The sequence below is a fragment of the Mytilus galloprovincialis genome, chromosome 3 (assembly GCF_965363235.1).
Source record: "Mytilus galloprovincialis chromosome 3, xbMytGall1.hap1.1, whole genome shotgun sequence".
Taxonomy (NCBI): domain Eukaryota; kingdom Metazoa; phylum Mollusca; class Bivalvia; order Mytilida; family Mytilidae; genus Mytilus; species Mytilus galloprovincialis.
In genome coordinates, this window is record NC_134840.1 from 16,455,078 (window position 1) to 16,479,269 (window position 24,192).

Consider the following 24,192-nt stretch of genomic DNA (forward strand, 5'->3'; position numbering starts at 1 on the left):
TGGCATAGGCTCCACTTCGTTGACTATGCTTGGTATCTTGATGAGTTCAAGATCAATTGGTCTGTATCCCCTTGTGGGCTTTTTTACAATCTGCTCAAGTGAATTTTCATTTAGAATGTTTAGAAGTTGTTAAAGGGGCTTGATATCTGGTTTGCTAGGGATGGTGCATGGAATATTCCTGTTGATGTTCCCAAGATTAAAGTCGTCACCAAGAATGATTTGTATTTTGGTTTATCCGATCTAGTGAAATTTTAAGTTGTTCAATGGATGTGCCATTATCAGATAGAGGTAGAAAATAACTCCCAACAATTAACTTTCTGGCTTTTGTCATATTTATTTGTACCCAAATAGACTCTGAGTCTGTTTGTAGATCTCTAATTTCAGAAAGAGTTGTTTTTTTTTATGTTAACAATATGTAGTTTTTCATAATCTATTAATTCAAATTTTGATCACGTTTTACGAAATACTGCGCCATGTTTTCAGTCCACGAAACAGTGATACTTAAAGTACTTTTGTAAATATTTGTTTTTTGTCCTTTTGTGAAATTGATTCAGATAAAATCCACGTCAATGACATACCAGGTCGTTAATGGAGTGGTTATAAAAACTTAACAAAGAAACCTGGCTGTTTTTATAATAAGTAGCCTATGTATTAAAAACCGAATAAATTTCTGGAGTATTTATGCATATTTGAATGAATTTCTCTCCCTAAATTCTTGTCGCTTTGAATAAAAAACAACAACAAAAAAAACAACACATTAACTAAATGTAAGTACTGGATGTTTAGGGGACGACCATTCGCAATTATACAACTTTTACAAAATACACGGTTGCTACTTCGGAAATCGGAAATTAACTAAGTGTTAATCTGAAATTAAACATCTATTGTGGTTAAAAATGTCTGTTGTCTTCTATGATCATTATAAATGCATTTTTTGTTTATACATTTACTAAAATAATGTATGTATAACGATCGAGGTAAGTATATATATATATATTATTTTCTGTGACTGTATCTTGCATTAATTTATTATTTTCTGTGACTGTATCTTGCATTAATTTGTGGGATCCTTTACTATAGACAATTGAGCTGATCTGTAACAATAACATCTCCATGCCTTATATATCATGTACTGTAGTACGACGCTAGATTAAAACTGACGAGGAAAGGTAACACACGGCCACCGAAAGCTTTATTATTGTGAAGCCCAGGTGGTCGTCTGGTCTAGCGGAACGGCTACAGTGCAGGCGATTTGGTGTCACGATATCTCAGTAGCATGGGTTCGAATCCCGGCATGGGGAGAACAAAATTTGATCTAACATTGTTGGGTTGATGTTAGATCTGTAAATTTAATTTGCGAAAGCAGTAGCATGGATTCGAATCCCGGCGAGGGAAGAACAAAAAATTTGCGAAAGCAAATGTACAGATCTAACATTGTTGGGTTGATGTTTAGACGAGTTGTATATACATGATGTACACAGCCATGTATCACCATCATTGCTGGTGATCCGATGAATAAATCTGTTGTAGAGTTGTCACTGACTCAGACGTACTTATATATATATATATATATGTTCAGTCCCTTGATTACGACTCACATGTTTCATTGAAAAATGATTAGTAGTGTTGATTGAAATAAACGCGAAGTATTCACTATAAGTTATACCACTAAGCTTCAGTCCTAAGCCAATTTTAATTTAATTTCAGTTTGATAACCAAACCGGTTGTACGTATGCCATATCTCAAAAAAATAGTGTTGTGGTTTTAATACATATGCCATGTGTTTGAAGTTGTTTTCCTCCTTTGACGATAAGAGGTTGGAAATTTCCTTTTATTTTACTGCAGTCCGTCTTATTTGACTTTTATTGGATTTAAAAATAAAGTCACCTCTTTTACATATTTCTGAAAGACTTGACTGTAATTTATACTCGTTGTCTCGGTATATTCAATAAAATGCACAATTGCAACACAACATAGCTTTTAAATGTGTAATGAAGTTTTAAAAAATGGGTTGAAAACAAAACACTAATCGTAAATTACATGTCAAGACAGAAAATGCAAGTACAAACAAAAATGGTACAGTGTAAATATTATTGTACTTTAAATTTTGTTGATTTACAGGTTCTAACATGAAGGCTCTTATAGTGTTTGTAGTGTGCTTGTCGACAATATCTTATATAGAAGGTAAACTATCACATCTTCCTAGTTCCTTATTAAGTATTCGTTGTCATGATTAGTATAAGGCGTGGACTATTTTATACACAAACTAACTATGTCACTGTCTGTATAACGATACATCATTACATATCATATATATATCTCTTTATTTTACAACAACAAGATATAAAACACTCACAGATTTTAAATTGATAAACTTCATTAGGATATATACTAACTTGAGAAGCCAGTTTTATTTAGTTTTTACTTATTAAGTTATTATAAGACGGCAACGAAAACAAACACAATTGAGAATGGAAATGGGAGATATGTCAAAGAGACAACAACCCGACCAAAGTCTTGTGTATAAAAAGGAGTTGAAAAATTAACTTAAAATAAACACCATTCCATTACGTCTAGTTATTTTGATATAAAAGTTTCACCCAATTTATTTACACTATAAACCCAATATTTAGTAAAATTTGATGTCTAACTACAGGCACTCTAGAGGAGGACTTGGATAAGTTACAGCAGGACTTCAGTAACTGGTTGTTTTCAGAGAATCCACAATTCGCCACTAGTATAAACATACATAAGTATGACGACAGACTCGACGATTATTCACTAGATGTGTTCGATAGGTGGAAGGTATCAGGCTTTCTTTTACTATACGTTATGATTCTATACCAATACAAAGAGAAGATAAAATTATATAACGGTATCACCAATATATTTATACAGTAGATATTCAAATACTTAGATGTACATATTTGAACTTACCAAAAAAAGTAATTACATTATTGATGTGTTTGAGCTTTTGATTTTGCCATTTGATTAGGGACTTTCCGTTTTCAATTTACCTCGGAGTTCGTTTTTTTTGTTATTTTACTTTTTGTACTAGTATATGCAAAGTAATTCAAAATATTTCTCCGTATATATACGAGTCAGACAGATATAAATTGGAGTTTATACATCATAATAAGAATTATTAAACCCAAAGATCCGTATTTTTGAAGAAATAGGAAAGTTGCATTAAGCTTTGTCATTGCATATTTGCTGTTTAACTTTTAACAGTTTGTATTTTCATAATTTTTGTATACGTTTATTTTTCTATGAAACGAAATTCATGCTGGTTGGTTTCTTTTGTAGAATGCTGTTGACGGTTATCTTCAACAACTTGCGGCTATTCCAAGAAATTCGTTATCTGCAAAATATAAAATAGACTTTGATATATTTGAGAATTTCCTCAAAACATATCAAGAGGGTTATAACTGGAAAGAGTAAGCATATTATTTTGACACTGATACTCATCTATACTAATATCGACTAGTATAGTATAGTACTTAAAAATCCTATGGGGAAGAATATAGAATAATATTAGGGATTCTACTTTTTATATTTTTCCCATTTGTGTTTCGGGCACGATACATTGCTTTTTTATATGTAGGGAAGATCGTTCTGGACTGTCACTTGACCAGTCTGCTACCAATGTACAACACATGTGTAAATGAATATTATATACAGAATAAACGACATGGTGTATCAAATATGTGTAAATGAATATTATATGCAGAGTAAACGACATGGTGTATTAAATGATTCACGTACCACCGTTTAGTTCATTCGATGAAGTATATGTTAGAAGTCCCAAGTCAGGAGCCTGTAATTCAGTGGTTGTCGTTTGTTTATGTGGTACATATTTGTTTTTCGTTCATTTTTTTTTATATAAATAAGGCCGTTAGTTTTCTCGTTTGAATTGTTTTACATTGTCTTATCGGGGCCTTTTATAGCTGACTATGCGGTATTGGTTTTGCTCATTGTTGAAGGCCGCGGTACGGTGACCTATAGTTGTTAATGTCTGTGTCATTTTGGTCTCTTGTGGACAGTTGTCTCATTGGCAATCATACCACATCTTCTTTTTTATATTGTATATCTGAGTTTTACTATCTTAGTTTCCAAATAGTATTTACGAACGGTTTTTGACAATAGTGATACGAATGTACAAAACAGGATTTTATGACATACTGAAAAATATATGAAATAAAAGCAGTTTTCACCTCTGATCTTCTGACATTGTTACATCTTTTAGCAGCATATGGTTTTTGATTTTTGTATAAACTGTGGATTACAACATTGATTTTGTTTTCAGCTACAATCCTTTGAATCCAATAAATTTTCTTGAAGGACCACACATTGATCCAGACTATTTAGTTAGTATAACACCCCAAAATACACGTGGAGATTTTGAAAATTTCATAGCAAGAATAGAAGGCTTCCCGAAGCAGGTATGGATACTATGACTAGAGATATTCAAATCATTGTACAATTAATTTAAAATACTTTTTTATAAATGTATTTTTTTTATTATTTATACGTATACTTATAACATTTGTAAACAAACAAGTATCACGGAAATATTTCTTCCTATGGATAGAACATTCAACTTACAAATGTTTCTTTCTTTGTCAAGTTGTAGTTTTAAATTGTGTTCTTTCTACAACAAAAATGAATGAAAATTACAGGATTGTTGCAACGTCAGATTGAACATATCAATTGATATCTGTGACCTGTGACCATATGTTTCACAACGTTCAACCTAATCACGAAGGGGTTCGGATAATTTCGAAATGAAGTACATATTTCTCAGATCTTAATAAATTCACTGTTCTCATAAATTTTGATATTTTAAAAAGCCAAAGATTAAGGAAATTATTTTCATTTTGTTTTCTTTGCTGAGTTTAGCTGCAGCAGATAAAAGCACGATTTGAGAAAGCAGTCTCACAAGGGAACACATATAACAACGTCTCTATTGTAAGTAAACGGAGTTACATCAAATATAAATTGCATAGATCCTTCAATTTTAGCTTCATTTTCGTTTTCATTTATTTCTTATCGGTTGTAATTTGATTTCAAGTACATTTATGATGAAATAAAAAAAAATATGTTTACCAAATTTTCATTTTCCCCAATTGTTTTCCTTTAGTACAGGTGATATTAACCCCTCTGCTTCTCAGTTTTGTTCAATCGTAATTCATGTTTGTTTTGTTTCTTTTTGTTTTACATTTTTACTAATTTTATTTAGTTCAAGGTACCTTCTATGATCGACCATGGTATAACATCCAGACCAGAGGATTTCAGTTTTTACTCTCCGTTTAACGACACACTAGATAACATCACAACTATACCGAATAACACAAAGTAATGTTGATTAACATAGACTTATATTATGTACATGTTATAATAGTATATACCATAAGATGCAACCACGTTCAATTCAATAAATCAGTAAAATAGTTTTTACTTCTAACAAAAGGAAATTTTAATGCCTGATATTCCTTAATCCACCAGCCGATTTGATATTTCTTTTGTTCGTATGCACTGTGCTGATATTGTATTTGTACGTACAAAATGTATATATTGTCTACACGTCGAGTTTAAGTTTGTTCTGATCAGAGATTAACGTCTTTAATCAAAGTTTGTGTAACAAAATGCGCATTCACGTCGTTTCCAAATAGCTAGTTTCATTCAGTCATTCGATTTATCGTTATGTTTAATTCTTTCTAGATACTCATTTATTATCTTTTACATACTCATTAATTATTTTCAAGTTATTTATTGTCTTTAATTAAGTTATCTATTTATTACGTTAGAAAAAAGTGAAATAACAAAAATACCAAACTTTAAGGAAATTCAAGACGGAAAGTCCTTTATAAAATGGCAAGTCAAAAACTCCCAAGGGAAAACAAATGGTAACATTTTATTTAACATACACATAGTCATTGAGTATATTGAGTCAATATTGCAGGAATCTGTAAGGGGGGTGGGGACTTACTTGATATTATAAACTGCAGTAAAATAATATGAAATTTACAACTATAATATGTTTGTTGCTGTTAAATAACGTTAGATTATCTTTATCTAAGTTTGAGTTATCTTTTAATTACGTTCGCATTATCTTTAAAAAATTTCGAGTTAATTTTTTTAATTATATTCAAGTTGACTGTCAATTATCCTCAAGAAATCTTTTATAAGTTTCGAGTTTTATACTTTCTTGCAAACCCTGATATTGCAATTGATCAACTTTTCTTTGAGTAGGTGCTATCGACTCTTAGATGATTTCTTGCTTCAAAAGGCACACGCACGATTTTGAGTTCATATGATAAAATGTTATAGATATAGGAAGATGTGGTATGAGTACCAATGAGACAACTCTCCATCCAAATAACAATTTATAAAAGTACACCATTATAGGTCAAGGTACGGCCTTCAACACGGAGCCTTGGTTCAAACAGAATAACAAGCTATAAAGGGCCCCAGAATTACTAGTGTAAAACCATCCAAACGGGAAACCAACGGTATAATCTATATATATAAAACAAAATGTTCCTTTGGTGAAATTACAACTTATCCTTTCCAGTTCCAGTTGCTTTTTCCGAGACTTATATAATTCTATTAAAATGTTGTGATTAGCATTGCACAATGCTTGATCAAATTAAAAAAAATTAAAGTGTCGTTTTTATTTTTTGCCATAGTTCTATTTACCTTTGTCTCTTTTTGTCTGTTTACTTCAGAACTGAATTACGTAATAGAGCAAAGACAGCCATTAACTCATATTTTCAGTCATTGAGAGATGTTAAAACATATCTGACAACGGTAGGTGTATCGTACATAAACTCTAGCGACTAACACTTCCATAGAACATGAGTTCATACCCAAGTATTGTCTTAAAGGGATATATTTGCTTTTCTTTTCCTGGTTGTATTTTTTGATGTATAATGCTGAAAATGAAATTTAAAGCCAGGTGTACAACCTGTTTTATATGCGTAAAGATACTCATGGATGATGAAAAAAACCTGTTAATGGAGTAGCTGTTGTAGACTTGTAAAGCATTGTAGTCTTCAGGCAACCGGCGCACTGCAACTATTTAGACCTGTATTAAATGTGTTTCATTTGGATGTCGAAACAAAACCGATGCACTATACATATATATATATTACGGATTACAAATGTGTCGAGGTTTGTGATTGGATAACAACACAGAGATGTCAGTATATATTCAGGAAACTGCCGGGGTATATACGACGTTTTTGTCCCCAATTGGAACCTCAAAAACGTCATCATAACACCGGTTACTATGTGACGTAGTCAAAAGCTATCAGACTGTCAGAGGCTCACTGAGGGAAAATAATGACGTGCTTCAGTCAATAATACATTTTTGATACAAAATCACGCAATTTACACTTTTAATACTTAAATTTAATGTTAAAAGTGTTATTATAAATTATTACATACACGATAAAATTGTGTTCACAGCAAATTAGAAAATCCTTCACGTATGCCGAACATATCAGGTTGGGTTTTTCAATATATATGTGTTGTCAACAAATACCTGCACTGGAAAATAACATTAAGTCAGGGGTAATCCGTAATATATGTGTAATTCAGGTCTCAGAAAGGGTATATACTGTGACATTCCCGGCTTAGGGCTTATATCCCCTTCGCCTTCGGCTCAGGGGATATAAACTCTAAGCCGGGAATGTCACAGTATATACCCTGTCTGAGAACTGAATAACATATAATATTGTATCACTGAAGAGACATTTATTGTCGAAATCCGGATCTGGTGTACTAAATATTTTTGACACCTTATGTTTGTGGCATACCATCTTGGCCACAAGTTTATTGTTTTCTGTTTAGTATTAAATTTATATATAGATCCATTTTGTTACATCTTGTGATCAATTTTATTTGGATCGCCAATGGCATTCAGCAGGGTTAAAGAACATCAGTTGTTCGACCTGTTAGTCAAATGCGTTTTGTTTATATATACTTTTTCACTTTTTTGTCTTTTGGAAAATGTTGGTTGTGCGTATTTAGACCCTTCTACAACGAAATTTGTTTTACATGCACACGTAAAACAATTGCCGTTTTTGGAAAATGACGCAGTCATTGTTCCATAACTGCCGACCTGATTTCTCTGCCTACCTCGCTTGGTTTCGTATTTACTAATTTCAATACAAACTGGAGGAATGTGCTTGTGTTATCATTATGCATGAGCATTGTGTAGTAATCAGCCAGGAACCAGTTTACAAACTAACTGGTTTCTGTTTGTATTCCACTACAGTCGAAGAAAGTGTTGTAGTTTGACAGGAACCAGTCCAGAATTTTGTAAACTACAAAACGTAATCGGTTATTATCATTCCGTTTTGGTGTTTCATACCGACTTATATGGTTTGAATAAGCTTAAGACCCTTCAAACATTAATGTGATAGGTATATTAAAGACTGTTTTACAAAAGGATGAAACTGTTTTGCTTTAAAAGTCGTACTATAATGATATATGTTATGTACGGATTTCCACTCTCACCGGTTAATTTCTTCTTTTACACGTGCTTTTGAAACTTCCTGTTTAAACATCGCAAGTTTTAAAATTGTTTTTTGAGTGAATTAAACTTATTTTAACAATCACGAAGCGTTCGGGAATCATTTCAAGCAGTTTCTTCTTCTCTTTGATGATGGAAAATAGGCTTTCTCAAGAAAATACCGCAAACGATCGCAGAGGAATTGAAACGTACAAGTCAAGTCGGCACCTGGTTAAATTGGCATCTAGTCAAATCGGCACCTATTTGACGTCAATTCGGCTTCCAATAATATTTATTATAATATTTTCTATTCAATTAATTAATAACTGTTACCAAGTACATAGTGAATATTAGGTAAACAACGAGACCAAAGTGAATATGTTGTTGTGTATAAAAGTAAACAACGAAGCTATTGTTTTAACCATTAGACAATTATTAAAATTAAATGAAAAACTATGAGTCCCTTTCAATAAATCAAACTTTCATGCCAAATAATTAGCAAATTTAAGGTGGTTTTTTTTCAGTAATGTTTAAACAGCATTAAACAAACAATCCTGTAAAAGACTTAACTGGTTAAATAATGCATAAAAATATCCAATAAGGCTATTTTATTTTTTTCTGGGACGCCTTCCTAAGACGTTCGTAGGAAGGCTTCCTAAGAAGGCGTCCCAGAAAAAAATTAACATAAGCCTTGTGGTCATAGGAAGCCGGAAGGTGTCCCAGAATAAAATTTAAAAAGCCTTGCCAGACGTAATAATTATTTGGACTACTCATATATATCATTAAAAATACACCAAAAAATTCATGTAGTTGAGAAAAATAAATACATTCAAAATGTACATGAACATCCAAAAAAGTGAAAGTTAGTATTAACTCTTTTTGCTTTAAAAATTTACAACTGCATTTAAGTATTGAATGCTTTCTTTTGTAAATTCATTGAGGTGTAAACGCGTTGACCGAAGTACTTTTTGTATGAAGCGCGTAAGCGCTTCATTCTAAAAATGTGCACACGGTCAACGCTTTTGCAACCCTATGAGGTTACAAAAAGAAACATTCAATACTTATAATTACTTTTTTTTAGCTAGGATCATGAAAACACGAATTTTATAACTTTTTTATTCAATTCATCTGTGCATCTTGTGTGGGACCACGTGTTATCATGAATGAAAAGTTTTATTGAGTGATGCAATTGCTTGAGGAATAACATGTGATGTGCAGTTAGCCAATCAGAATAAAGTATTATAATGAAACATATATCAAATGTAATTATAACAAAATACATTACGTTGTAAGAGTTATCTCCCCAAACACTGTTTTTCTTGTGGCCACCTCTCCTTCGTAACCGTAAAAGATTTTATTTTACCAAATTGCTCGTTACATATTTAGGATAAGAATATTCGTTTGAACCATAGCTCTATGGGGACTCCATATGAGAGTTATTCCCCCTTTTTCATTTGATTCAAGCAATATGCATTTTCAACTGGTAAACCATAACTGATAGAGACCTAGGGTCTTCATGAGGTCATTGGTACTAAAAATGAAAATGAGGTCAATGTCAAAGGTCAAGGTCATATTATAAATTTTGATTTTGGCTTATTTTCACTTCTTTTCAAATACTGTATGACATTTTGACAAATAATTTTTCATAAATTATTAGTTGCGACATGTCCTTACTTGTATATTTTGGTTGAAAGGCTGCGCATACAATAAAAGGGAGTTTTTGTCCATCTTACATTTAAAATTACGCGTCAAGTGGTAGTACTCATTAACCAAACATATTAAAGACCTAGGATATTTTGATTCAAGGTCCATGGTTTGTGACCTTGAAATTGAGGTCAAGGTCATAGGTTAATAGGACGTCATAAAGCCATAGGAACTAACATTTTAAACTGATTTTTCATATTTCAATATGAAAATAGATCTTTTCTAGTGGAAAGACTTCAATTGTTCTCTGAACAATTTGTTTTTAATTTACATCATATTTTGTGGGAGAAGGGGGTTCAGACTATGTGGTATCAGGTCTGTTTGCGCCCAATACACTTTCGCACCTCGCACGTTCACACCCAAGGTCCGTTCGCACTCTACTCATTCGCGTCCAATTTTAATTCAAATTCAAGTTGAATAATTGGAAAATCATGATTGTTGTTTTAAATTGCTTTGGTGTAAATACTGAATGCATTTTTAGCTTGATATGAGTAAAACATTGAAGATTTTAAAGGAAAAACACAAAAAATAATTGTTTTTAAGCCCTTTGATCTGAAACAACAAAACAATAAAATATAGGAACCAAAATATAGCAATCCACTATTATAACCAAAACATGATAAAATTTATTCAACACACAGAAAAAAAATAGTCAGAATCTCACTTCATTATGAAAGAGGTCAATGAAACAAAGTATAGCAATACACTAACCAAAACATGACTAAGAGTTATTCAACGCTAAATAAAACGTTGACAAAATACCACTTTATTTAGAAACGATTATTATTATCTTTAACAATACGCTATCCAAAACATGATTAAGATTTATTCAACACAAAAAAAAAAATGCTGTCTCACTTTATTTTGAGACAATGACCACAATTATACTTATAAGAAAACACTTGCTTACAGAGTTATTAAACACAAAACCAATTAAGATTAGTTGCGAACATGTAGGGTGTGAAAGTGAAAGGGGGCGAACATGAGTTGGTGCAAACGTGAATGGCGCGAACGGACCCGGATTCAGCCTATGTGCCAGTGAGAAATATAGAAGCCTTTCTACGGTATTTATTTGTACAATTCAGGTAGTCTTGACCTATTCATTTGTCTTAAAAAAAACCCCAGCCAGTTGGCACCTTCACTTCACACACACACATATACGAATATCAATTATATGCTTACGAGACATGTTGCATTGTTAAACTAATTACGGTATGTGAAAATCAAGACTTCCATAAAAACTATCCCAATATTAGAGACAGTGGCGTCATTTTTCTTCAGAGCTTTCAGCTCTTTGATTATTCAACGCAATCATAGGTTTGAACGTAGTTTTCAATTTAGACTTGCATATACATATATGTACATACATATATGCGTTTCGAAAAATAGATTGTTTCAGAAATCATTTAATTTATATTTTTTGTGTCCTTTTGTGTATTACCGCAAAGCTAACAGTGTATTTGCTTATGTGACAACAAACCCGCTTAATTTCAGTTAAAGACACACTTTTTCCTCAAAGCATGTATAGTTCATTTGTTAAATAGTTATCTTTCATTAGAAAATTCAAACAATCATTTTTTATTTTTTTTATTTTAAGGATTATTTTCAACATCTTCGAGACAGTTATGGTGTCAGCGGTTGGGACAGAGGTTCACATTATTATACGTCAGTTCTACAGTGGCACCTGTCTTTGCCACTCACACCTGATGAAGTTCACCAAAAAGGATTGGATGAAGTGGAAAGAATATCCAAGGAAATGAAAAAGGTGAACTAGATATTAACAATCCAACTTTAGCCTCAATCATGCCAGATCTTCTTATTTCATACTGTTTGTGGCAGCTGTCTAAAGCATGTATTGAAAAAAGATAGCTGTGATTGTAATATCGAGATCATAGACTACTCAGAAGGACACTCCACCCTATTTATGCCTCTAAATCTTAAACAATATTTTTGTTATCTAAGAATGATGTATCTTCATGAAAAACTTTAAGTAATTACATTTGAATGTTTTTACTTTGATTTTCCTGATAAGAAATATATGGAAAAGTTTAGTATGAACCTAAGAATGACGGAAATATCCAAACTGCTGACAAAATGATATACACATGTGTATTTTAAAGTAAGAACTAAGGTTTTTTCCGGCGTAGGTATTCAAATCATCGTTAAGTGGTTGTCAGTTGCGCTACATATTTATCGAAAAATATCTATTTCAATCCAAAAACTGTAAGAAATTTAAGAAAAGGGTAGTGCTATGACTTTCAGACATAGAATTTGATATTCCATTTTTTGATTTCTTAAAATGAAGGACCAGTTAAATAACATTCTTCTTCTTTACACTGTATCAACGATTAAAATAAAAATGAATGTCGAGGTTTGTGATTTTACACAATATTTAGTGGAACTTAAATGCAAAACCGAAAATGCAATGAAAGTTTTAATTAGTAATTTATTTATATGAATAGTATAAAAAAAAAATGCTTGTGCATGCTATGTTTTTTTTCAGATAATGGCCAAACTAGGCTTACATGGGTCTGTTAAGGAAGCGTTTGATACCATCAAAAATGACACCAGATTTCATCTTAAAACAGGGGTAATATTAATCATAAACAATAGAAAAGTATCAGAAGTCCATGTCTAGTCTAGAAGTATAGCAATAGACTTCTCATAGTATCTATTGTAGCTGTGTATTATAACATTAAATTCAAGTGGCTTTGGAAAAACAAGAAAATCTTTAACGTAATAGTTGCCAGAACTTTATTACCAAATATTTGGCAAACATAGGAAAATGCATTAAAGTCATATGAAACGAGTGACTGGTAAAACATAATGTTTATTCAATTCTTGAATCAATGCATGTATTTATCATAAACTTAGTCTTCTGTGCACGATTTTATCATTTTTTACGCAATCATATCGTATAATCTTCAATTTTTTTTCTCTCTGTCTGTTATTATGTGAAAATATGGCGGCTAATTATTTGCCGTGTTTTGAAGCCGTAGTTTACCGATAGCCACCTTATAGTAAGCAATCAACAAAGGAACATGGATATTGAGCACGTGTATAACGTGTACAATCAGATAATAGTTTATTTAAATGAGAGATCCATGCATATTGCGATCACCGGATTTTTACAGGACGGGTCACGCTAAGGTCCTTTTGCATACGGAAAATATGTCGGCGAATTGCTTCCTGGAAGCAAGCAATTAAAAAAGTAAACTTTATCTAAATGTGCACAAATCAAAGAATTTTCTTCAGGTTTTATAAAGAAATCTAATCATTTAGTTATAAAAAATTTATGCTTAATTCTTTTTTTAAATTTGAGGTTTCATATGACTTTAAACTTCAAGAGGGTATTTAAAAAAAATCGAAACATTTAAAACATTCGAAAGTCTAAGGAATCGCTAACAAGCGGAAACACGTGAAAAATTTACCTCAGTTATACTGCTGACTATAAAAAAAATTCCAAAGGTGAACACATGAAGCAACATGTACTTCCCAACAGATATATGTGTTAGTTAAAGTTCTTACATTTTTAAGGCAGACATTTTAGCCAGATTCAACCACATTATACATGAGGAAATAGAACCAAAACTACCACTTATGTTCAAGAACTTACCAGACCTTCCAGTGGAGTAAGTATATTTTAAAATCAAACTTGAGGATAAATAAGAAAATCAGAATAGTATCAAAATATATGAAGACATAAGTTCAATAATGCAGTAAAAATATATGACATTTTACAATCAGCCTATTATTGATGCTTGTTTGTCGATATCGTCTTCATATAATTAAAAAGTCATTTCGATATCAAACGACGTAAGGATCTTAAAAAGTATAAAATTGTTCAAAATGTAACATTTCTTATGTGATAAGCGTAATAAAAGATAATTATCCCAATTTCTTTCAATACACTTTTATATTAATATTGAAATAGCATTTGTATTGAAATTTATTCTTGACGCTAGTACAATTTCAATATTTCATGTCATTTAAAAGTTGGTAAAACAAAATTTATGTCACAAACTGTATTGCACGAGATGTGACTATGAATGTCTCTTCAGTGATGCTTGTGCGCTCATTTAATATCTTCTTTACACAGGGTACGACCAATGCCTAATGATGGGCCAGGCGGGCAGTACTTGACAGGAACAGCTGACGGGTCTAGGCCAGGTGTATTCCAAGTTAACCTTATGCATCCTGATGAAATGTACGTTATAACGGGTATCCGATTTTCTAAATATGAAGATGCATACGAATACGAAAGTTTAATTTTGATTCGGTTCACATATAACAATACAAAAATAAGGTCTTAATGAAAATTCTGAGAAGTATCATAACACTTATTGTTATGACAAAGATCTAATCGTTTTAGTTTTCACTGATATCTTGCGTTTCCCTCGGTTTTGGTTTGTGACCCGGATTTGTTTTTTTCTATCGATTTATGAGTTTTGAACATTGATATACTACTGTTGCCTTTATTGATAAAATCTTAATTTGTTAATATATTCAGAAATACTGTTTTTCCATTTTGAAATCAATGTAGCAAATCCACTCATGGAATTGTCCATTGGCAAAGTAAACCAATTCTGTTTAGTTTACACCAGTGGTGTTATATATTTTTTCTATATCAAATGAAGTCAAATAGCAAACTCAAACATGTTGATCTCTTTAATGATATAAATATGCGTAGCTTTTATTATTCAGGGTAACAATAGATTTTATGTCTTTAGCAATACACGAAACGAACCCAGGACATCATTTACAGGTAAATATAAATTAGGTGCAAAAAGTTACAAAAGATGCCGAAATGCTGAAAGAATTATAAATGACCTTAAAAAAGGGTTGTTATATCATACAAGCACGAATTTATCTCATGTAAAAGATACTAAAAGTAACAAATACCGGGGGTGAGCTCCGGTCCTTCGGTCAAGTCAGCAGGTCCTGCTCCACATGTGGTGCCCATCAAATAACACTGAAAGCTAAAGTATCTCCCTGAAATAGTTAAGATACTCTGTTTGGGTAGGGTAAGTATATTTTACATCTGTTGGGTATGCAACTGTTCAAGTTCACTATCAACTAAAATTGCATAGCGAGATGTTACTGTTAAATTGTGATGACTTTATTTTATAATTGTTTGATATTCTACAGTTTTATATTCAGTGTCTTTGTAAGGAAATCAAGGGTCATTCGCAAATAATATGTCAAAGAATGACAAGCAACATCATTTCTGAAGGGAAAACAAAATCGAAAACAGAAACCCTACCTTAAAAAAACACGGTGTGTGGGCAGATGTATCAAATGGCAATCAGTTGCTGCTTAAGTAATGACGTTCATTGATTTGCTAAGGAGTTTAGAAAAAACCAGAAGAGGTTGGAATTGTGACAAAGAAATAGGGAATCAATGCATTGACATTTACCACGACATAACTACTAACTTTAATCAGTTCTAAACTCTTTTTAGAGCTGTCAGAATGATCTGCGCTAAAACTGTTCTATAATAGAACTGTTTAACACTACTACGGTAGCATATTTCTAAATTACGTTAATTAGAGAAGCTCTCTGATTGTAATTTAGAACAGGGGCAGTAAGATGTAAGAACAGATCTTCTGGTTTTAGATAGGTAAAAGAAAGGTCAAATAACAAAAATACCGAACTCCGATGAAAATTTAAAACGGAAAGTCCTATATATTAGATGGCAAACTCAAAAGATCAAAGAGATCAATAATTTGTTTATAATTTTTCGGGCATTTAGCTATCATTGTCTATCATTGTCTATATATACATATATATATATATATATATGATATATATCACACTTACAGATCAGCACAGGACTGGTGGCCAAAATAGCAGACTTCCGAAGAAATGGCATCATTGAAAAATACTTTCAAGCTCCTGCTTTGTTTCCATTTTATACAGCATTTGTAGAAGTAAGGAATGAATAAGAGAACAGATGCTTATTTTCAAATAGTTTGTTGGTATCAATGTAACAATGTAAGGTATATATTGCTAGACAATAAATGCCATAATACACACAGTACAATTAGTTTTATAAAGTACTCACAGTACAATTAGTTTTATAAAATACACATAGTAAATTTCGATTTAGACAGTACACACAGTACAATTTGTTTTATAAAGTACACACAGTAAAACTAGTTTAATAAAGTACATTTCGTACAATTAGTTTTATAAAGTACACATAATTCAATTGGTTTTATAAAGTTCACATATTACAATTTGTTTTATAAAGTTCACATATTACAATTTGTTTTATAAAGTACAAACAATTCAATTAGTTTTATAAAGTTCACATAGTACCATTTGTTTTATAGAATACACACAGTAAAATTAGTTTTATAAAGTTCACACAATACAATTTGTTGTTTAAGTACACACTGTACAATTCGTTTTATAAAGTTCAAATAGTAAAACTAATTTGATAAAGTACAAACATTGCAAATAGTTTTATAAAGTACACACAATACAATTAGTTTTATAAAGGTCACACTGTACAATTAGTATTGTAAAGTTCACACGGTACAATTAGTTGTATAAAGTACACGAAGTACAACTAGTTTTATAAAGTTCACATAGTAAAACTAGTTTGATAAAGTACAAATATTATAATTAGTTTTACAAAGTACACACAATACAATTGATTTTATAAAGTTCACACAGTACAATTTGTTTTATAAAGTACACACAGAACAATTCGCTTTATAAAGTACACATAGTACAACTAGTTTAATAAAGTACATACAGTACAATTAGTTTAATAATGTACACACAGTTAGAAGTTTTATATAGGAATCACACTTTTAATCAAATAGGAACAAAATAGACATGCATTGCCCATACCTTATGAAATGACCAAAAGGGTGAACTATCATTCATCTACTGTTGTTCTATTTATTATTTTGGGATACTTATTTTTCGAGATTGATAAATAACCCAATTAAAAAAAAAATGAAATAACAACAAAAAATATAGTGTTTCCTTCATGCTTGATAATTGGTATAAACGATAACAAACTACAGATTGTTATACTATATAAAAAATAATTAAATGATATAAATAAACTTCTATGTACTAACTACAAATGACAACTGTATGCAGATGACAGCATATAACAGTAAATCAGCTTTTGCAATTTAAAAAACTGTCTTTGCCAGATTAAAATGCTTAATTAATAATGTTAGCTTTATAAACATAAAACTTATAAACCCAAAAATGGAGTCTGTATATGTGCATTTAACTTTAAATAATATCATTGAAAAGAGTAAGAAAACATAGTTCATATATTTAATTTCAGGGTTGGGCCTTATATGCCGAATCATTAGGAGAAGAAATGGGTCTTTACAAGGATGATTATGATTTGTAAGTTTAGATGTTAGCTTTTCTCTCACAATAGTGAGGCATTCCAGAAGTTAGATTTTATTTCAGATCAGCATGCAATATATTTGACTGCACGTGCTATTCGTGACACCATTTAAACAATGAAGAGAAAAACAAACGTACGGCTTGATAAAACTTGTAGCTTAAATTGGTAGTCATATACATTGAATCCTTCTATTTGTTGTTTTATTGGTGTGTTAAAACTTTTACTGAAAATTACACTTTAGCCATTGTTAAATAATTACGTAATTAAAGGTCACATATTGATTTATTGTAGGCTCGGTAGATATGGGTCAGAAATATTTCGTGCATGCAGACTAGTTGTAGACACAGGCCTGCACTCCAAAAAGTAAGAACATAGTTATCTTATTTGCTACTTGTACAAGAGTAAAATTTCTTTCTTATGTTCCATCTTATTTGTATTTGTAATAATATATTATTAACATTAAAACTATAGTAAAATAATAACATTAAGTAACTAAAAGCTGAAATATTTCCGAAATATTTGAAATAGTATGGATTAAGATGATAGTAAGGAAACGGCTATCAAAATGTAAGAAAACAAATATACCGAACATCAAGGAAAATTATAAACGAAAAGTTATATTATAGTGATAACAATATGTTAGCAAAACAAACAGATATAATTGGTAAAAATGTAAAAGATATGTGGTAAAGCAGTCAAGATTGTGTTGCAATCTTAATTACTATAAAAACACACAACTATGGAAACAAAAACAAAAACCCCACAAAATGGCTTCTAGACACTATAGACAAAGCACATAAGCAAAAGTAAAAGACCACAGACTAAGACTCGAAAACATATAAAAAAACAAACTTCCAAAACTGGCTCATAGGACATTATTACTCCAAAAAAGACTACGTGTTAGGTGTATGGTGTTGGTGTGGTTCAACCCTCGTCCTGCGCGAGTTACAACCTACATATTGATTTATAAATCCAAAAGAGTGACATATTTTTTTATTTCGATAGCTGGACACGACAACAAGCAATCGATTATATGGCAACTTATACTGCATATGGGGAAAGTGGGATTGCGACTGAAATTGACAGATACATCACATGGCCCGGTCAAGCGTGTGCTTACAAAATAGGAGAATTAAAAATTAGAGAGCTTAGGAACAAAGCAAAAGTTGAGTTAGGTAAGATTTAGCACGAGCTTATGACATGGTATATTAGACAAAAGAAGTGTATAAGAAATAATGTCTTTTTAAATATTATTATGCAAGTAAACTTTCCAATATAAAAGACGCACTTAAAACATGACGTTAAAGAGAATACTTGGAAGCCACTTGACAATAGAATGTACAACAATCAACAATAATCATTAAAAACAAAGGGGAACACTGCAGTGTATAAATAATATGATATAAAACTATGATATATATTTTTTGGAATGTTTTATCAATCTGAATTATTGCATTATATCTCTTTTGTTGAATGAGTGACGACTTACAGCATGATATAATAGTTTTAAATTATTGAGCTACAAGGCAAAGGCAAATTTCACAAAACAAACTTTATAAAAAGTAAGATAATAGAATTACTGAACTGAATAGGAAATTCATACGGAAAGTCCGTTAGCAATGGTATTACAAAATCTCAAACACATCAAACGAATGCAATCAACGGTCATAATTGTTTTCTTAGTACAGGCATTAAAATGGTGGATTAAACCTAGTTTTATCGCTAGCTTAACCTCTCTCTAATCTTGTTAAATCACAATTGTACTTCAACACACTTACTGTACCCAATGACACTTTGTTTATATGTTTAATAATACGATACTTGCACATTGATGACAAGAAAAAAAAACATAAATATGGTTGAAATGTCATTGAATTATTTTTCAGGGGAGCTTTTTGATATAAGAGATTACCATGCTGTCGTTCTTGAAAATGGAGCTCTACCTCTGACAACACTTGAAACTATTGTTGATGATTGGATTGAAAGATCGAAAATAGCAAATGCTCGCACATCAGGTGAGATTTTCGGATGTTAATATTTACTAACATTTTTGATATAGAAAGGTTAACATTGGACTTACTAAAGTTACTATTGTTTCATTGTTTTATTTTTATTTTCTACCATTATTTTTTTTCTTTCTGACTCATGCATGTGCTACATACACTATCTGTTAGGTATATAGAACACAAAACGTCTTGTTTATCTCTTTGAATGTTTTGTACTAGTAAATTGTATTTCGATTTTCAGCTATATCTTATTAGCTGCTTCATCTGTTGAGGACGAAAAGATAGCATTGCATGAACCGATACGACACGTTATTGTTCGTAGTTTTATATTGTATTGTTTATGTTTTGATTTTGGTAAAACAAACAATGACCAAAATGCAAAAGTGTGAAGTATTCGAAATACTAAGGATTGTCTTATCCAATCCATTACCTTAGCCGTATTTGGCACAAGTTTTTAGAATTTTGGGTCACAAATGCTCCTCAACTTTGTACCTGTTTTGGCTTTTAACTATTTTGATCTGAGCATCACTGATGAGTCTTATGCAGACGAAACGCGCGTATTAAATTATAAAACTGGTACCTTTGATAACTATCTAATAATGATGCAAATACGACATTCTGAACAATTTAGTTTTTTGTTTTGTAGACTTGTTATTCTTTTTGTCGTTGCTTTTTTTTAAGAACATCCAGCAGAAGACCTTGACAAACTACAAACCGACTTTAGCAACTGGTTGATGTCAGAGAATCCAGGAACGGCTAGATACTTAAACATGCATGGTTATGATGAAGATGTCAGAGACTTTTCTCTTAAATCATTTGATGATTTAAAGGTATACAATAATTTGAACACCGAATTATAACAAAAAAGAATGTGAAGATTTCAAAATGGTTAATCTTGCCGGCAATAAACCTGCAATATCCGACGAATGTGTACTGATAAATGGTTATATTGAAGACAAAAATAAATTTGTTAACAATAGAGAGAGATACACTATAATAGCAATGACTGCAGTTTTCCTCTTGCCACTATCCCATTATTCAGCAGTTTAATGACATATGTACCCGGATAAAGCCTTTCCACATTCATATATTAGAAGATATATGTTTTGTTTTATTTCTTCGATTTTTAGAACTATTTGACCTTAGGCAATGCTTACTTTTCATTTTTGAAGAATGTCTCCTTGTTACATATATTTTTTTAATATTTTCTAAAAGATGACTGGTTGTGGACACCACATGGCGATGTTTCCATAGAATTTGACTTTTTCTAGTAAATACTTCATATGCTGATATATACAGTGAAAGTTGTTTGCATATCTGTATATAATTAACTATGTCGAAAGACGTTCATAATGTCAAATCATAAAAATACAAATAGTTTAGACTCTAAATAAACTTAGGTGCAGTTTGGGTACTGGGATGTTAATTTTACGATGGTTGTCTAACGATTCTTTAAATTAAAAACCTACAAAAGAGGGACGAAAGATACCAAAGGGACAGTCAAACTCATAAATCTAAAACAAACTGACAACGCCATGGCTAAAAATGAAAAAGACAAACAAACAACAGCACACACGACACAACATAGAAAACTAAAGAATAAACAACACGAACCCCACCAAAAAACTAGGGGTGATCTCAGGTGCTCCGGAAGGGTTAGCAGATCCTGCTCTACATGTGGCACCCGTCGTGTTGCTTATGTGATATCAAATGATTATGATATGCTTTATGTTCAACTAAGTCAAAGCCTATCGACGAATATAGTCAGTTTGAAGTTCATAAGATTTTGCTAGTCTGGTTTTTTTATTTGTTCGTTTACAAATGGAAGTATGCACTGAACCTGTGCGTACCTTTGTTATATTTAGGAAGACGTCGACAATTTCCTTATGAAGCTCAACAATATACCAAGAGGTGCCCTAAATGAAAAGAACAAAGTGGATTTCGATATATTTAAAGACACTTTAATAACATATCATGATGGATACAAATGGCGATGGTGAGTTCTTCCGTGTATGATATACAACCGAGTGTATGATAGATAACTAATCAAAAACTCCATGAATTTGACTCATGATTTATATAGTGGTGGTTAGCTAGGTTGTTCTGGCTAACTGTGTTGCTTGCAGAACATGCTTTAACATGATTGCATGTTGTTCGTCTAATGTTTTCATTTTCATGGTTTTCATGAAACTAACATTTGGGTTTTTGAGGGTTTTTTTTTGTCATGATACACTGGGACGTATTGTTTGTTAATATGTATTGTTGAAAAGGCATTGAAAAATACCTTGAAAAAATCCAAACTCATACATACACTTCTTTTAATTACGAAAACATAGATGACCAAGTTGTTAATCAGTTCCTGCTTTCTATTACTGATTATCTTAGCTGTATTTGGCAAAACATTTAAGAATGATGGTCCTTAATGCTCTTCAACTTCGTACTTTTTGGACTTTATAAATTCTTTGGATTCGAGCGTCTCTGATGAGACTATGTAGACGAAACGAGCGTCTGGCGTAAATAGAAAATGTAATCCTGGTATCTATGATGAATCTATTTACAACCACTGGGTCGATGCCACTGCTGGTGGATTTTTAGTTCCAGGAGGTATCACCAGCCCAGTGCTGACATGAATTATCATTGATATGGTCATATTTTTAATTTTTAAACTGTTTACAAAAATTAAGAACTTTTTTCAAATACTAAGCCTTTTCAACTTCATGAATAGAATTCCTTTCCTGTATTTGACAAAACGTTTAGGAATTTTGGTTCTCAATTCTCTTCAACTTTGTCCTTTTTGTCCTTTATACCTTTTTTGGATTCGAGCGTCACTGATGAGTCTATGTGGACGAAACGCGGGTCTGGCGTAAATACAAAATTTAATCCTGGTATCTATGATGAGTATAATTACTGTGCTATGGGTTATATTTTGTCTTTTTTTCTGGAATATGTCAAAGAGTAATAATTGTTTTTATCAATTAAGACATTCAGTCTGTTAATACTTTTAATGAAGTATAGAATGATAATATGTGAAGGACATGTTGAATTCACTACATGTAAAATGATGATAAAACCTGTATTCAGGTATGCCGCTGTCAATCCAGTTAATTTCTTAGAAGGACCACAAATTGACCCTTCAGCTGATGTTGAGATATTACCAAAGAATATGAACCTTTCTGACTTTGAAAGCTTTATAACAAGAATAGGGAAATACCCAATACAGGTAAGATGTCGCCTTCCCTAAGAATATAAACCTTATTGACTTTGAAAGCTTTATAACAAGAATAGGGAAATACCCAATGCTGGTACCATTTCTCTTTCCCTAAGAATATGAACCTTACTGACTTTGAAAGCTTTATAACAAAAATAGGGAAGTATCCAATGCAGGTAAGATGTCGATTTTCCTAAGAATATGAACCTTACTGACTTTGAAAGCTTTATAACAAGAATAGGGAAATATCAAATGCAGGTAACATTTCTCCTTCCTTAACAATATGAACCTTACTTACTGACTTTGAAAGCTTTATAACAAGAATAGGGAAGTATCCAATGCAGGTAAGATGTCGATTTCCCTAAGAATATGAACCTTACTGACTTTGAAAGCTTTATAACAAGAATAGGGAAATATCAAATGCAGGTAACATTTCTCCTTCCTTAACAATATGAACCTTACTTACTGACTTTGAAAGCTTTATAACAAGAATAGGGAAATATCCAATGCAGGTAAGATGTCGCCTTCCCTAAGAATATGAACCTTACTTACCGACTTTGAAAGCTTTTTAACAAGAATAGGGAAATATCCAATACAGGTAACATTTCTCCTTCCTTAAGAATATAAACCTTACTGACTTTGAAAGCTTTATAACAAGAATAGGGAAATATCCAATGCAGGTAACATTTTTCCTTCCTTAAGAATATAAACCTTACTGACTTTGAAAGCTTTATAACAAGAATAGGGAAGTATCCAATGCAGGTAACATTTCTCCTTCCTTAGGAATATAAACCTTACTGACTTTGAAAGCTTTATAACAAGAATAGGGAAGTATCCAATGCAGGTAAGATGTCGCCTTCCCTAAGAATATGAACCTTACTTACTGACTTTGAAAGCTTTTTAACAAGAATAGGGAAATATCCAATACAGGTAAGATGTCGCCTTCCCTAAGAATATGAACCTTACTGACTTTGAAAGCTTTATAACAAGAAAAGGGAAATATCCAATGCAGGTAACATTTCTCCTTCCTTAAGAATATGAACCTTACTGACTTTGAAAGCTTTATAACAATAATAAGGAAATATCAAATGCAAGTAAGATTTCTCCTTCCCTACGAATATGAACCTTACTGACTTTGAAAGCATTATAACAAGAATAGGGAAGTATCCAATGCAGGTAAGATGTCGCCTCCCTAAGAATATGAACCTTACTGATTTTGAAAGCTTTATAACAAGAATAGGGAAATATTCAATGCAGGTAAGATGTCGCCTTCCCAATGAATATGAACCTTACTAAAAAAAGAAAAAGAAAGGATAGGAAAATATCAAATGGAGGTAAGATTTCGTCTTCCCTACTTCCAATGCATGTAAATA

The 24,192-nt window shown here is 31.7% G+C and overlaps 1 protein-coding gene across 3 annotated transcripts in view; it reads left to right on the plus strand.

The window, feature by feature from the left end:
* The window catches only part of LOC143067272 (uncharacterized), a 121,548-nt gene that overhangs the window by 12,121 nt on the left and 85,235 nt on the right, over positions 1–24,192 (plus strand). For all 3 annotated transcript variants that reach the window (XM_076240396.1, XM_076240395.1, XM_076240397.1), the window contains 20 exons: positions 2,122–2,184; positions 2,657–2,805; positions 3,307–3,437; positions 4,307–4,442; positions 4,900–4,968; positions 5,240–5,355; positions 6,729–6,810; positions 11,820–11,987; positions 12,726–12,812; positions 13,760–13,854; positions 14,322–14,429; positions 14,927–14,987; positions 16,044–16,151; positions 17,537–17,601; positions 17,897–17,968; positions 18,611–18,780; positions 19,492–19,620; positions 20,293–20,441; positions 21,477–21,607; positions 22,693–22,831. In XM_076240396.1, coding sequence (XP_076096511.1) covers positions 2,130–2,184; positions 2,657–2,805; positions 3,307–3,437; positions 4,307–4,442; positions 4,900–4,968; positions 5,240–5,355; positions 6,729–6,810; positions 11,820–11,987; positions 12,726–12,812; positions 13,760–13,854; positions 14,322–14,429; positions 14,927–14,987; positions 16,044–16,151; positions 17,537–17,601; positions 17,897–17,968; positions 18,611–18,780; positions 19,492–19,620; positions 20,293–20,441; positions 21,477–21,607; positions 22,693–22,831 — 2,220 coding nt within the window. In that variant the 5' untranslated portion in view covers positions 2,122–2,129. The remainder of the gene's footprint in view (positions 1–2,121; positions 2,185–2,656; positions 2,806–3,306; positions 3,438–4,306; positions 4,443–4,899; positions 4,969–5,239; positions 5,356–6,728; positions 6,811–11,819; positions 11,988–12,725; positions 12,813–13,759; positions 13,855–14,321; positions 14,430–14,926; positions 14,988–16,043; positions 16,152–17,536; positions 17,602–17,896; positions 17,969–18,610; positions 18,781–19,491; positions 19,621–20,292; positions 20,442–21,476; positions 21,608–22,692; positions 22,832–24,192) is intronic.